The sequence below is a fragment of the Leptinotarsa decemlineata genome, unplaced genomic scaffold (assembly GCF_025532065.1).
Source record: "Leptinotarsa decemlineata unplaced genomic scaffold, Ldec_3_MD MMD2_tig00003192_RagTag_RagTag, whole genome shotgun sequence".
In the NCBI taxonomy this organism is placed as follows: domain Eukaryota; kingdom Metazoa; phylum Arthropoda; class Insecta; order Coleoptera; family Chrysomelidae; genus Leptinotarsa; species Leptinotarsa decemlineata.
In genome coordinates this window covers 2,573,778-2,591,271 of record NW_027412582.1, presented here as the reverse complement: position 1 = coordinate 2,591,271, position 17,494 = coordinate 2,573,778, and the positions used below count along the sequence as shown (strand labels likewise).

The 17,494-nt window shown below is 32.7% G+C and overlaps 2 protein-coding genes across 9 annotated transcripts in view; one reads left to right on the top strand and one right to left on the bottom strand.

The window, feature by feature from the left end:
• The window catches only part of LOC141483248 (uncharacterized), a 403,587-nt gene that overhangs the window by 268,547 nt on the left and 117,546 nt on the right, over nucleotides 1–17,494 (bottom strand). The gene's annotated exons all lie outside the window — the stretch shown is intronic.
• Nucleotides 1,312–17,402, top strand: LOC141483244 (uncharacterized). The gene is made up of 2 exons (XM_074177731.1): nucleotides 1,312–1,940; nucleotides 16,262–17,402. The coding sequence occupies exons 1-2, from the start codon at nucleotides 1,619–1,621 to the stop codon at nucleotides 17,314–17,316; spliced, it is 1,377 nt and encodes a 458-aa protein (XP_074033832.1). The 5' UTR covers nucleotides 1,312–1,618; the 3' UTR covers nucleotides 17,317–17,402.

Sequence of the window (17,494 nt, the reverse complement as noted above, 5' to 3'; positions counted from 1 at the left end):
ATTTTATCATTTGAATGCACAAAGGTTACATAAATGATTGAAAACGTCAATATTTCAGTTACATCATTACATTGACCAAGGACATGTCAACAATACAAATTTACATTTACATGTATGTATAAAAAAATCCTGCAAGATCCTCAGTACCGGCGCCGAAGCAATATCCCTGCGATACTTGAAGCATACCACTCACTTTCCCAGAAATTAAATGACATTCTACTTCTCCCAACTCTTCCTTGTTTTATGATTGGTATGGGCACTCTTGCCTCACCATTGCCCTTCAAAGAATTTGACCTATCAAAGCAAAACAATAATAAAGCAGAATTCGCTCGATTAGCTAATTTAAAGTTTCCAAATTACACCCACTTCTATACAGACGAATCCAAGGATACCTCAGGCCGTCTAGGCTATGGAATTTTCTCGCCAACTATTGCCGAAGTAAGTCAGTGCTAGTCTTCCCTCCTACTGGGTGATTCCCATATTTCCGCAGTACATATGGTGATATAATGATTCCAAAAGTGCATTACTTAAAATAACACGAACTGCAATTTCGGCTCACAGTGACCTCTTATCGCTGCAAACCAAACGATATGTCTTACAAGCGATTCACATTGCTATTGTCCTCGTGTGGATACCGAGTCATTGTTACATTCCTGGCAACGATACATCTGACCGTCTTGCGTCGATGGGACGGTATATTGAGCCTACAAACCACCCTCAAGCCGATTTTCGTGAATTTCTTCCCGAGATAAAATCGAATTTATGGATCAGCTGGTCAACAGAATACTCCCGACTAGGACAACACAAAGACGTTACAAATCACTCATCAATACCAGCCCCGTTGAAAAAGCCTTGGTTCAATACTTTCACGACATGTCCACGAGATATCATCACCACTATAACCAGAATGCGCAGTACTCATTGCTTAACTATGGCACACCTCCACAAAATTTGAATAAAAGAGCATGACAGGTGTGAGTGTGGGGAAAGGCAGGATTTTTGGCACATTTTCTTCGTGTGTACACATAACCAAGCCAATATTCGTTCGTTACATACCTCAATCCATAGGATACACAAGCAACAGGGCGCGCTGTCGTTACATGATATTTTATTTGAACATTTGATTATTCATAACTTGAAGGCATTACATTCCTTCCTTACCTCCTTCCACCTCAAGCTGTAACGGATAGATTTGCGCTGACATTGTAGACCATTGACGATAGTTGTGCTCACCTTCAGAATATACTCTGTGCTTACATTGCGAACAGACCTATGTGCTTGCTAGTGCGATGTTTTCGTAGTGCATGGATTTTCAGCTTGCCGTGCCTGACAAGTTCCTGGATAGTAATTTCAACCCAATTGTGGATGGGCCCGCCCCAGGTTCACTTAAGTGTGGCCACATTTGGATTTAACAACTACTTTCGTTACCAACTGGCCGGATAGCCTTAGTTGCTGAGGCCATTGAATCGAAAAGAGAAGAAGAAGTACACATTTTTTTTGCCTTGGAGCAGCACTGAGAAGAGGTAGAACGAAATAATTTTTCTCTAACAGTGTTGACAGAATTTTATAAAAATAAAAATTTTTGTCGTTTAAAACAAATCGTATTTGTTCAAAGATAATGGCTGCCGATGATTGTGGAAGAATAATTAAGAGAGAGCTTGAATATGTTGGAGATGAAGTAGTTCTTGAAACAAATGTCATGAAATGTGAAACAAGTGAGACTGAAATGGTCGGTGAATCTGGACAATATGATATGTTTGGTATTGAAATGGTTACCCATAGCATCGAAGAAAAATATAATATAGATCAGATTAAAAGTGAAAGTGTCGTTGATGAACCCAAATCAGAAAAATGTAAAGAAGAAATAAGTGAAGGCCCTCACAATAAGTTCCTTGATAACCAGGGTGAAGATATGACTCATGATTCAAAACCCACCACAGGTACTGTAATTTAATGAAGGTTTTTTGCATTCAGTAATTTTTCAATCATCATGTTCGATTGATGACCTATTTATTTTGTGTAAATCATAGTTATCTTCTTTATCCTATATTCAATTTTCCAATCCCATTCAATGTGATCATGTGGTTTCAATTTTATTACTAATTTTTTGTTGCTATGATATCCTCACTGGAATGAGCATTCTCATAATTTTATTCTTTTTTATTCTTCTACCAGTTGATATTTTTCATTCCATCTCAATCGACAAAAATCTTCTGAATCAAATATTTTTGGCTTTCTGCGAAAAGCTTGTACCACTTGTAAACATTTTTTTGACTCAGTATAATCACCTTATGCCACTGTCAAAATTTCAAGTGTTTTTGAGCACTTAATTCCATTTTCCACACAAAATTTGATGCAGATTCTTTGATCAAATTTTTTCCATAGCAGAAAATTGCTGAACAGGCATAACACTTGTAACTTTTATGTCTCTCACCAACAAACTGAACTTGCTAAACAGCTGAAACTGTATTTTATATTGGTACAAGAGTGTACCGACATAAAAAAATTGCTGATCAAATGTATGTAGCCTGCGAAATTTTAACTTTCAACTTATTTTTTTATCTGACCTCGTATTTTTATCGTTATCCATACTTTGTATATTGACAAATGGTAGAATATTTACCAAGGTATCTTTCTATGATCTGCATTCCTGTGAGGAGGGTACAACTGTTGTTCCGTCTCGGTGATTCCATTTCTGGATTTGATGTATATAGTACCTCCAATTGTATATAAAAGGATCTAACTTAATCAAATGGTATGTGATATTTCTAAGTTAGCCAGGAATACTACAAATGAAGTTATAAAAAGTAGATATAAACAACTCAGATATATTTATGAAGCACTTATTAAAAAACCAAAGCAGAATACAACTACAAAAGAATTTTGAATTCAAACAATATAAATAAGGAAAGCTGGAAAATCGTTAATGAAATGAACTCAAAAAATGCAATAATAAATAATAAACTTGAGCTTAATAGAATAGAATAGAATTTAATCATCTTGAAAAGCAGAACATAAAACATAATATGTTACAAAATAATTTGGTACACAAATGTTACTACTTCATTAGACTAGTCAACTGAAATCAGAATATATACCTATTTATAAGACTATTCTACATACACAACCTACTTTCAACGCTAAAATTTGTTAAAAAAGGTCATATTCAGTCATTTAAAAATTCCTTCACAGAATAGAATGCTTTTCTCAGCAAGAACTTACTTAAAGAGATTTAAAAGTTTTAAAATTATTGAAATTTTTTCACTGCCATAATTCAGTAAATATTTCTTTGCATGATATTCTTTGATGTACCCCTTTTATGCATCTAATAATTGTCTTTTGCTGTAGAAATAGGTACTTTTTCTTTTTGAGTTGAGCCTCCCCAAAATATCAACCCATAGGATATATTTGATTGTATCAAACCATAGTAAACCAATAACAGCACGTCCATTGACACTGTATTCTTCAATTGTCTTAGTACAAAGCAATTTTTACTCAGTTTATTACATAAGCTGTTAATATGGTTTTCCCAGCTTAGTTTATGGTCCAAGGTAATACCTAGAAACTTCGTTGATGTGACCTGTTCAATACTTCTGCCATCAATTCTAATCAGGGAACAGAACGTATTATTGATGTTTTTTGGAATGAATGAGATAAAATTTGATTTTTCTCTGTTCACACACAAGCCGTTGGTACACCATGTGTGAAATTGGTTTGCAATGGTGTTGGCAGTTTCTACTGTTTTTGCTAAGTTGTTTTCTCTCACTATCATAGTTGTGTCGTCTGCATACATTTTTTTGTGCGCTTGTTTGCATGTTGAGGTGATATTGACAAAAATGGTGAACAGTACTGGACCCACTTGCGATCCTTGCGGTACCCCTACATTTACAGTTTTCTCTTCCGATTTTGCACTACCCAGTATCAATACTTGTTTTCGATTCCAATAATGAACTTATTACAGATAAGTCTAGAATTGTTAATCACTTCAATGAATTTTTCCTGGGAATTGGAAAAGTCAACCCCAATATTGATGAACTTAAGTTATCCCCCCTTTCCATTATTTCTGTATCCTACAACCTAGATTGAAGTGCAAGATATAATTATGAAAACGACAAAAACACCAACGCCTGGAATAGATGAAATTCATGGTGACATAATTTGCTATCCTATATCGCATATAATAAATAAATCATTCATAGAATGAATATATCACAGGCTTATTATTACCTCCATTAATAAATCACTGTTGAACCTCGCTCTGGCAGAAAAATCTTTTACGTACAAAAGAATATTTTCCAAAAACAATAAGCAGCACATGGCAGAATTACTCGATTCTGAAAAGTGGGTCTCTGTTTATGATGCGATTACAAATATAAAAACTTTATCAATATTCTGGCATCTCACTTCAATGTAACATTTCCCTTGAAACACTTCCAAAACAAAAGTAAAGCTAGCAGCACCTGGGTCTCGGAGGAAATAAAAGCCTCTAGTTCATTACTGAAGGATCTATATATTCTTCAAAAATACCGCCCTGATCTAAAAACTATATACAAGCAAAGGCTCGCTGGACATAAACATCTTATTGAGAACGTTAAAAAGTTACACTTCAGTAATGTAATCCAACATTCAGAAAGCAAAAACAAGGCCTCCTGGTCAATCATCAATAAACTTAAAAATAAGGAAAATTCAGAGGGATCTTATATACAAATTCTGCAGGGGAATGAACAAATTACAGACCCTGGTAAAGTTGCAAATATATTCAACAACTTCTTTATATCAGCCCCCAAAAAATCGTTAATGACATTCCAAAAATCCCCCTTGATCGTCCCCGGACGATCTCCCTTGCAATGTAATCAAAGAATTCGGCTCATTTCTATTATCACCAGTCACCCATATTGTGAACTTTTCTTTCGAGACAGGCACAGTCCCTACTCAACTCAAAACATCAAAAGTTATACCTGTCAATCAATCAATCAATCACTGTACTTTATTGTCTAAGAAAAAAATCTTATTGACAAAGCATATGAAAACAATACTATTACACAAAATAACATACACATATATATACATACACATATATAACACATATATGCACAACTCAAGTTGAAAATTACAGGCCCATTACTGTCCCCAGTGCTTTTGCAAAGGTTTATGAAAAATGGGTGTCAAATTCAGTCGTTTCATTCTTTGATCTTCATAAGCTATTCAATGAAAATCAATTTGGTTTTAGAAAGGGACGTTCAACAACACAAGCTATAATAAAACTACTAAAAGAGCTGTGTAATAGTCTAGATATGGGTAATCGAACTCTGGGTATTTTCTTAGATCTAAGTAAGGCATTTGATCTTGTAGACCACAGAATTCTACTAGACAAATTGGAAAAGTATAGTTTTAGGGGAAACTCACGTAGATGGTTTGAAAGTTACTCCAAAATCGAACACAATACGTTGATATAGATCAGTATCAATCTAAACGTTTAAAGTATACTATTGGAGTACCACAAGGCTCTATTTTGGGACCTCTACTTTATATAATTTATGTCAATGACTTTGAAGGAAATTTTGTAATGTATGCGGATGACACAACACTACTGGTTAGTGGTAAGAATGTTACATCCACAGTAGACTTGCTCACAGGGAAATTTTAAAAGCCCAGGACTGGTTTTCTAGCAATAAATTAATCTGCAATGATAAAAAATCATCCTTCCTAAGATTTAGTTATGCCCCAAATGGTCATGATCACAGTTTACTGTTAAAATCGCAGCACGGTTTAATGAAACAGGTGAATTCAATAAAATTTCTAGGACTTACTCTCACTGAAGATTGTAAATGGAATCAACATATTAATGAAATATGTAAAAAAATAACGCCTATGTGTTACTGTATCTATCAACTCAGTAAAATTATAGATAAGTCGGTGGTACTCATGTACTATCATGCCCAATTACACTCAACAATCTCATATAGTATAGTAGCTTGGGGCCTATCACGTGAGGCACAAAGGGTATTTATTTTACAGAAGAGAGCTGTTAGAAACATTCAGAGTGTAAATAGACGTACTAGCTGCAGAGATCTATTCAAAGTTTTAAGAATATTAACTCTCCCATGCATTTATATGTACCAGCTGTTAATTTTCGTAAAATCGGATCAGCGACCTTTTACCTTCTTAAACAAAAATAATTACGGCACAAGAAATTCAACATTGTTAGAAATACCAAATCATAGACTGGCTAGATCAGAATCAAGTCCAATTTTCATGGGTGTCAGGCTATTTAACAAATTGCCAAATCATGTTAGAAAAATGTCACTAAGAAAATTTAAACCGTTCCTAAAAAACTTTCTGATTGATAAAGCCTACTACTCCATTGAAGAGTTTATAAATGACTTATCAATATAACTGAAGAATTGAGATTGTCATCTAGGGTTGTTAATATATTATAATTTTACCTAGTTATAAGTTTTAATATATAATTTTACATAACTGTTCATATCCTATATGTACATAATTTTTTCTTTTTTATATGTTTATTTATATCATATTACACTGACTTGTTCTATATCATTGAGTTATGATCCAGAAGAACCAATAAAATATTATTATTATATACACATATATATATATATATATATATATATATATATATATATATATAAATTGTTATAAATATATAAAATTAGAAGAGTATTTATAATTTAATTAATTTGATTCTTGATTGTTATTCTGTTAGTTCAAATAATTTGAAAATTTTCTGTGATTTCAAAATTCTTAGTGCTCCGGCAGATACCTGTCCTTACCTCTAAATCTTACCTCTATTCTTCAAGGTTGCTCAGCTCAATCGAAGCTCATGCAGCTCTCTTTCTCAGAGTAGAGTTCTTGGAAAGGTGTTATAAATAAAATTTTGTTTATATCATATTACACTGACTTGTTCTATATCATTGAGTTATGATCCAGAAGAACCAATAAAATATTATTATATACACATATATATATATATATATATATATATATATATATATATATATATATATATATAAAAATTGTTATAAATATATAAAATTAGAAGAGTATTTATAATTTAATTAATTTGATTCTTGATTGTTATTCTGTTAGTTCAAATAATTTGAAAATTTTCTGTGATTTCAAAATTCTTAGTGCTCCGGCAGATACCTGTCCTTACCTCTAAATCTTACCTCTATTCTTCAAGGTTGCTCAGCTCAATCGAAGCTCATGCAGCTCTCATTCTCAGAGTAGAGTTCTTGGAAAGGTGTTATAAATAAAATTTTGTTTGTCTGTGTTTTTGAAAATAAAACTTTGTCTCAAAGTTAAAAAAAATATAATGAATGTGAAATTTTTGTAAATGTTTTGTCAAACCAAACTTAAATTACCCTAAAACTGCGCCAAAATACCTTATGCTAAGAATTGTTACAGTAAATGTTAAATTTGAAACAAAAATATTCTTAGAATTGTGTTCCGTACAGTTAAATTCACGTGTAACGGCAAATTAGTTACTTGAAAACTTAAGATGTCTGTGGTTCGTGCATGGGAAACGATTCTAAAAATATCTGTGCTAAATGTCAGTGAATTTTTCAAATTTTCCTAATATTAAATCCAATAATAGTTCATGTAAATAAAATGATGAAGTTCGTTGATAAATAAAAGTTCAGAAGTTGTGATTTTCACACTGGAAGTTCCTTGTGACTGGAAAACTTTTGATTCGATTTGGAGGTTATGAATTGTTCAAAATTTTCAAAAAAATGTATTCTTCTTATGGATTGGGAATTATAAATAATATTGTAATACCTCAAAACTGGTACAGCTTCCCTGGATTGGTTTTCCCTTGATTGGAATTTTGAATTCTTCCAGACACTCTAAAATCTCCAGTAAGTATCCTTTCTTGTTATTATTATTTATACTCTGGCTCCTATTGATGGATTTATATTGATAAGAACATGCAAAACGGCCTTTTCTCTTTCTTTTCCCTTTTTTAATTTCTAACAGCTCTTCAAAAAATTCGCGTCTGGACAATTCAAAAGCTTCTCTCTTCCCTCCTTATTGATTCACCCCTGGCAACCAGACAAAATTTTTCTGCCTACTGCTCTTCCTCACAATAATTTTGAAATTTCTTCAATTTTGACACTTTTCACTGTTCACACATATTATATTTACGATTTCTGTTTCCCAATTTTCACTAATACTAATAATGATTAATTTTGATTACATTTCATCACATTTTGTTTTGAATTTTTCTAATTTTGAATCCAAAATTCATCATTTTTCAGAAGTTAACACCTCCTTTTAAATTTATCAATCTGATTGGCTACTCTATAGTTGCATCCAAATCATGTACTGAGTGTTCTTATCATTTTTCAGATAAAATTCCTAATGTCAGTGTTAATTGAATTTTTGTTATTGATTTGTAGTGTAAATCTGTTTTATTGTATGTTATTGTGTTGTATTAATGTCTTCACTGTTTTCAGTGTATTTATCCCGATGATTGATGGTTTCTGGTTAGTTGTGCTGTTTGGAAATGATCTGAAATACTCTAATACTGATAAGTCACAACTTTGCCTGATCTGGGCATGAACATTATTCCAAATTATACAGATAAGAATTTGAATAAAGGTAAAGTATCTGGCTTTCTAATAAAATTAAACATCTAAGAATTACTTTGATTTTCACAAACTTTCAACACAATATGTGAACAAAATATGTGAACTTTTAACATCAAATTAATAATAATATGAAAAACTTTTAACATCGAACTATCAAAATAAATACAAACTTTTAACTACTAAAATAAATGTAAACTTTTAACTAATTAAAATTTAAAAATCTTTAACTTTGCAATAATCTTATAAAAAAACTTATCATAACAATATATATATATATATATATATATATATATATATATATATATATATATATATATATATATATATATATATATATATATACAGGCTGATTCACGGTGGATGGCACATTAGACGTTTCTGGTGAACCAGACAACGGATCACTTTGAAAATTTAATGGAGGGCATATTCGGACATTGTCTAGCCAACTAAAATATTTTCGACAATGCGGTGTTGCCGCTTCTATCAGAAAGCAGTAGCAACTTTGATTTTTCAAATGGAACACTCTGTATATAATATTATTTTTGGAATTTCCAACAATTGCCCGACAACTTTTCTTGATATTTCCCTATACCTATCTGTTACCGTTTTCGAAATAAAAATTAATTTCAATTTTTCTCCTCGAAAATCATGAATTCTAAAAATGCCGATATCTTTTAGTTAAGAAGTACTATGATATCGAAATTTGGTTTGGAGTTAGGTGATACTTGGACACTTCCCACACGTCAGCCCCATCTCCGTTACTTCAATACAGGGTGGTAAAAAAATGCAGTTTTTTCGTTTGCTTGAAAAAGTTGCTGAAATTTGATTATTTTAAATAGAACACCCTGTATATTATTAAAAATTCGGAAAGCTGCTGAAATTTGCTTTCTTTCTATGTATATCATACCTATACCTAACTAGTCAAGTTTCGGACTTATGAACATTTATTTGTGAAAATGTTCCTTCAAAATGGTATTTCCATTCGGTATTTGGTAAGCAGGCCATGATTACTATTTGACAGTAGCGTTATGACATTCTCCTAATAATATCGACATTTTCGTCACTTCAGAAGTTGCAAATACCTTCAAAACGATGGAACAAAACTATTCAAACGAAGTTCTTATGAATTTGTTTATTATTTTTGGACAGTGTGACAAAATTATCAACAGAACATGTAGAAAGTTCAATGAAATGTATCCGAATCTACCGCCAATGAACCTCAAGAAATTTATACGAATTCAGAACAATTTCAATGCATTTGGATCAACTTTAAAAGCACCAAGAAAATTGCCTCGACCCGTAACTTTCAAAGACAACCAGATTAATGTCTTAGCATATTTTCACGCATTTCCCGAGTCATCGATAAGAAGTGCTGAAGAAGATTTGGGTATAAAATATTCATCAGTTCAAAGAATCGGTTCAAAGAATCTGAATATTTTGGAGAATACTGTAGACAGTTTCGTGGATAATCTGCCACTCGAAGATTATCGAAACTGTTGGTACCAACTAGACGGAGCTCCTGCACATTGCACAAGAGAAGTAAGTGAGCGCAGAACTGGATAGAATATTTGACGATCGGTGGATGAGGCGCTTGGGACCATGGAATTGGCCAGCGAGAGCACCCGATCTTAATCCATTAGATTTTTATTTGTGGGGAATGTTTAAAGAAAAAGTTTACAAAATATCCGTGCGTTCGAGAGATGAATTGTTAGAAAGGATTGCCCAAACATTTGAAGATTTGGATCCCAATGAAATCAGATCTGCCACCACGAAAGCAGTCAACACCCGCATTTTAAAGTGCTTGGAAGTGAACGGCCAGCGATTCGAACATATTTTGAAATATTCCACATGATTGTTTTACTTTTTTATAATTATTCATATCAATATTTCCAATTTCAAGTTTCTTGGTGCTTTTTTAAAGTTTATCCAAACATATTGAAATTGTTCTGAATTCGTATAAATTTCTTGAGGTTCATTGGCGGTAGATTCGGATACATTTCACTGAACTTTCTACATGTTCTGCTGATAATTTTGTCACAGTGTCCAAAAATAATAAACAAATTCATAAGAACTTCGTTTGAATAGTTTTGTTCCATCGTTTTGAAGGTATTTGCAACTTCTGAAGTGACGAAAATGTCGATATTATTAGGAGAATGTCACAACGCTACTGTCAAATAGTAATCATGGCCTGCTTACCAAATACCGAATGGAAATACCATTCTGAAGGGACATTTTCACAAATAAATGTTCATAAGTCCGAAACTTGACTAGTTAGGTATAGGTATGATATACATAGAAAGAAAGCAAATTTCAGCAGCTTTCCGAATTTTCAATAATATACAGGGTGTTCCATTTAAAATAATCAAATTTCAGCAACTTTTTCAAGCAAACGAAAAAACTGTATTTTTTTACCACCCTGTATTGAAGTAACGGAGATTAGGCTGACGTGTGGGAAGTGTCCAAGTATCACCTAACTCCAAACCAAATTTCGATGTCATAGTACTTCTTTACTGAAAGATATCAGCATTTTTGGAAGTCATGATTTTCGAAGAAAAAAATTGAAATTAATTTTTATTTCGAAAACGGTAACAGATAGGTATAGGGAAATATCAAGAAAAGTTGTCGGGCAATTGTTGGAGATTCCAAAAATAATATTATATACAGAGTGTTCCATTTGAAAAATCAAAGTTGCTACTGCTTTCTAATAGAAGCGGCAACACCGCATTGTCGAAAATATTTTAGTTGGCTAGAGAATGTCCGAATATGCCCTCCATTGAATTTTCAAAGTGATCCGTTGTCTGGTTCACCAGAAACGTCTAATGTGCCATCCACCGTGAGTCAGCCTGTATATATATATATATATATATATATATATATATATATATATATATATATATATATATATATATATATATATATATATATATATATGAAATACAAGTTATCAAGTAATTATAATGAAAAATAAAAATAACAGGTGCAGACAAAATAAAAATATAATAAAATATTATAGTCGAAGTTATGTAAAATTTCCAGAACTGTAAAAAGTTCAAAAAATAAAACCTAAATCAGAAGCTGGTCTCAAAGCCTGTCTTCAAAATAGTCTACCAAGCTGAAATACGCTTTTAAGAGCAAAAGTTCTTTTACACGGTTACGGAATACCTTGTAGTTCACTATACTTTTCATTTCGGTAGGTAAATGGTTGAAAATCTTCCGACTCTCAAACAAAACAGAATGTTTTGTTAACGTTGTTATTGGAATAGGCAGAGGTATGTCGTGAATTTGACGGGTAAAGTAGGTATTTTCTGATCTATAGCATTCTCTTCTTTTAAATATGAGACTTACTGTTTCCAAGATAAAAATGCAGTGTACAGTCAGTAATTTATTATTGATAAATAAGGGTTTGCAATGGTCCCTAATATTGGCTTTGTAGATGAATTTCACTGCTTTTTTTTGCAAAACAAAAACAGACTGTAGTAACTGTTTGCTACAAAACCCCCAGAAGGCGACACCATATCTCAAGCGAGATTTGATTAAAGCGTAGTACGCAGTTTTACCAGCAGTTGCTCCCAGTTCTTTAGTGATAACTCTAATGGCATAACAGCTAGATGAAAGTTTTTTGTTCAGATATTTTATATGATCTTCAAATTTCAGAAAGTTATCAATCCAAATTCCCAAGAATTTAGCAGATTGTTTATTTTCTATCACATGAGTTTGGAGGCAGAAATTTCCATGCACAAATTTAAATGATAGAATGTTAGTTTTGCTGAAGTTAAAACATAGTGAGTTTGAGTCACACCAATACTTAATTTTTTCTAAATCAGCTTTAATGGTACTCTTCAAGGAAACCAAATCCGTTCCACGCCACAATAAAGTGGTGTCATCTGCAAATAGTGTAATTTTACCATCAATATTGATGTTGGGAAGATCATTCACAACATCAATATTGATGGTAAAATTACACTGTGCACAAAAAAAACTGTAGAAATAAATTGGATAACTATAGGCCGATCTCTTCAATACCATCATTTTCCAAAGTGTTTGAATATTGCTTGCTAGAAAGACTCGATCCTTTCATAGAGAAATTCAATCTAATACCAACCGAACAGCATGGATTCAGGAAAGCACGCTCAACTACTACAGCTACAACTGAGTCTATAAACAATATTCTGGAAGAGCTTGACAAAAGAAAATGTCCAGTTGGAGTATTCTGTGACTTGAGCAAAGCCTTTCATTGTGTACCTCACAATCAGCTACTAGACAAACTCTAGGCACTCGGCATTAGAGGAAGAGCACATGATTGGTTCAGCTCGTTTCTTGCAAATAGAAATCAATATACAGGCTGATTCACGGTGGATGGCACATTAGACGTTTCTGGTGAACCAGACAACGGATCACTTTGAAAATTTAATGGAGGGCATATTCGGACATTCTCTAGCCAACTAAAATATTTTCGACAATGCGGTGTTGCCGCTTCTATTAGAAAGCAGTAGCAACTTTGATTTTTCAAATGGAACACTCTGTATATAATATTATTTTTGGAATCTCCAACAGTTGCCCGACAACTTTTCTTGATATTTCCCTATACCTATCTGTTACCGTTTTCGAAATAAAAATTAATTTCAATTTTTTTCTTCGAAAATTATGACTTCTAAAAATGCCGATATCTTTTAGTTAACAAGTACTATGATATCGAAATTTGGTTTGGAGTTAGGTGATACTTGGACACTTCCCACACGTCAGCCTAATCTCCGTTACTTCAATAAAGGGTGGTAAAAAAATACAGTTTTTTCGTTTGCTTGAAAAAGTTGCTGAAATTTGATTATTTTAAATGGAACACCCTGTATATTATTGAAAATTCGGAAAGCTGCTGAAATTTGCTTTCTTTCTATGTATATCATACCTATACCTAACTAGTCGAATTTCGGACTTATGAACATTTATTTGTGAAAATGTCCCTTCAGAATGGTATTTCCATTCGGTATTTGGTAAGCAGGCCATGATTACTATTTGACAGTAGCGTTGTGACATTCTCCTAATAATATCGACATTTTCGTCACTTCAGAAGTTGCAAATACCTTCAAAACGATGGAACAAAACTATTCAAACGAAGTTCTTATGAATTTGTTTATTATTTTTGGACAGTGTGACAAAATTATCAGCAGAACATGTAGAAAGTTCAATGAAATGTATCCGAATCTACCGCCAATGAACTTCAAGAAATTTATACGAATTCAGAACAATTTCAATATGTTTGGATAAACTTTAAAAAAGCACCAAGAAACTTGAAATTGGAAATATTGATATGAATAATTATAAAAAAGTAAAACAATCATGTGGAATATTTCAAAATATGTTCGAATCGCTGGCCGTTCACTTCCAAGCACTTTAAAATGCGGGTGTTGACTGCTTTCGTGGTGGCAGATCTGATTTCATTGGGATCCAAATCTTCAAATGTTTGGGCAATCCTTTCTAACAATTCATCTCTCGAACGCACGGGTATTTTGTAAACTTTTTCTTTAAACATTCCCCACAAATAAAAATCTAATGGATTAAGATCGGGTGATCTCGCTGGCCAATTCCATGGTCCCAAGCGCCTCATCCACCGATCGTCAAATAGTCTATCCAGTTCTGCGCTCACTTCTCTTGTGCAATGTGCAGGAGCTCCGTCTAGTTGGTACCAACAGTTTCGATAATCTTCGAGTGGCAGATTATCCACGAAACTGTCTACAGTATTCTCCAAAATATTCAGGTAGCTTCTGGATGTTAATGACTCCTCGTATATCACGTACCTCAATTTGTTGTCCATCAACATGCAGAAGACATTAAAACTAAATTTTTCTTGAAATCCGGCTTCTTTTGTGACGTGAGAATTTTCACTGGACCAATAATGACGATTTTTTCTATTGAAAATCCCTTCTCTCGAAAATTTCGATTCATCAGTCCAAATAATTTTATTTAAAAAAAGTGGATCTTCTTGAATGCGTGTCAACAACATTTCACAAAATTCTACTCTCTGTTGAGGATCTTGAGGCTTCATTGCTTGAATTTTGGTGAATTTATAATCATGCATTTTATGTCTTCGCAAGATTCTTTGAACCGATGAATATTTTATACCCAAATCTTCTTCAGCACTTCTTATCGATAAAGTTTATCCAAACATATTGAAATTGTTCTGAATTCGTATAAATTTCTTGAGGTTCATTGGCGGTAGATTCGGATACATTTCATTGAACTTTCTACATGTTCTGCTGATAATTTTGTCACACTGTCCAAAAATAATAAACAAATTCATAAGAACTTCGTTTGAATAGTTTTGTTCCTTCGTTTTGAAGGTATTTGCAACTTCTGAAGTGACGAAAATGTCGATATTATTAGGAGAATGTCACAACGCTACTGTCAAATAGTAATCATGGCCTGCTTACCAAATACCGAATGGAAATACCATTCTGAAGGGACATTTTCACAAATAAATGTTCATAAGTCCGAAACTTGACTAGTTAGGTATAGGTATAATATACATAGAAAGAAAGCAAATTTCAGCAGCTTTCCGAATTCTCAATAATATACAGAGTGTTCCATTTAAAATAATCAAATTTCAGCAACTTTTTCAAGCAAACGAAAAAACTGTATTTTTTTACCACCCTGTATTGAAGTAACGGAGATTAGGCTGACGTGTGGGAAGTGTCCAAGTATCACCTAACTTCAAACCAAATTTCGATATCATAGTACTTCTTAACTAAAAGATATCGGCATTTTTAGAAGTCATGATTTTCGAAGAAAAAAATTGAAATTAATTTTTATTTCGAAAACGGTAACAGATAGGTATAGGGAAATATCAAGAAAAGTTGTCGGGCAACTGTTGGAGATTCCAAAAATAATATTATATACAGAGTGTTCCATTTGAAAAATCAAAGTTGCTACTGCTTTCTAATAGAAGCGGCAACACCGCATTGTCAAAAATATTTTAGTTGGCTAGAGAATGTCCGAATATGCCCTCCATTAAATTTTCATAGTACTTCTTAACTAAAAGATATCGGCATTTTTAGAAGTCATGATTTTCGAAGAAAAAAATTGAAATTAATTTTTATTTCGAAAACGGTAACAGATAGGTATAGGGAAATATCAAGAAAAGTTGTCGGGCAACTGTTGGAGATTCCAAAAATAATATTATATACAGAGTGTTCCATTTGAAAAATCAAAGTTGCTACTGCTTTCTAATAGAAGCGGCAACACCGCATTGTCGAAAATATTTTAGTTGGCTAGAGAATGTCCGAATATGCCCTCCATTAAATTTTCAAAGTGATCCGTTGTCTGGTTCACCAGAAACGTCTAATGTGCCATCCACCGTGAATCAGCCTGTATATTGTAATCTTTATGACCAGTAAATAGTTTGTGTATAAATATGCATTTCCTCATTTCATGAAAAGTTTAAATTTTTTGGTTTATATAAATTTATGGCCAGTTCAGATACATTACAGAACATTCAATAACTTTGTTTCATGAACTTTTTAGTGGTTATAAACTATTTAGATAGTAGAATCCCAAAAGATTACTCCTTTTTGGGGGTAAAATCGACAGTAAATAAGTGAAATATGAATATTATTTTTAAACAAATAATTTTGTATAAATTTGTAATTTTTTCACAGATTCTGGGGACGTTTTCGTTAAAATAGAGGATGAAACAGTCATCGAGAAGAAAGAAGAGAGCTTCAATGAAAAGAAGTCGTCAGCGTTATGTCAAAAGAAGTTTGGCACTGCAAACGATCATATTCTGAAACCTTATCAGTGCAAAATCTGCTCGAAATCATTCATTTCGAAAAGTCATTTGAAAATACATGAAAAAACTGATACAAGGGAGAAATCATTCCAATGTAAAATATGTCCAAAGTCATTTGTTGAAAGAAGTAATTTGAAAGTCCAGGAAATAATTCATACTCGTGAAAAACCATTTCAGTGCAAAATCTGCCTGAAGTCTTTTTTTCATAATAGAAATTTGAAAACACATGAAAGATTTCATACTGGAAAAAAATCATTTCAGTGTAAAATCTGCTCAAAGTCTTTTTTTTTAAGTGGTCATTTGAAATGGCATGAAAGAAACCATACTGGTGAAAAGCCATTTCAGTGTAAAATTTGCTTGAAGTCATTTATTGCAAATAGTGGTTTAAAAAGACATGAAAGAACTCATACTGGTGAAAAACCATTTCAGTGTAAAATCTGCCTGAAGACATTTGTTCAAAATAGTAATTTGAAATCACATGAAAGAACTCATACTGGAAAAAAATCATTTCAGTGTAAAATCTGCTCGAAGTCGTTTTTTCATAGTACTAATTTGAAAAGGCATGAAAGAATCCATACTGGCGAAAAGCCATATCAGTGTAAAATCTGCTTGAAGTCATTTATTGTAAATAAAGATTTGAAAAGACATGAAAGAACTCATACTGGTGAAAAACCATTTCACTGCAAATTCTGCCTGAAGTCATTTATTCAAAATAGTCATTTGAAATCACATGAAAGAACTCATACTAGAAAAGAATCATTTCAGTGTAAAATCTGCTTGAAGTCATTTACTCGAAGTGGTAGTTTAAAAAGACATGAAAGAACTCATACTGGTGAAAAGCCATTTCAGTGTAAAATCTGCTTGAAGTCCTTTACTCGAAGTTGTAGTTTGAAAACACATGAGAGAACTCATACAATCACATGAAATGGCTTTTCACCAGTATGGTGAAGATCTGTAAGATCTGCCTGAAATCATTTTATTTGTAACAAATAAAAGTGGTAAAAAACGAAAGTTTCAATTCTCTTTTCTTCATTATGATTTCCTACCACGTAGTTAAGGCTACATCCATCAATTTATTCAAATCAAATCACTTTATTCATCC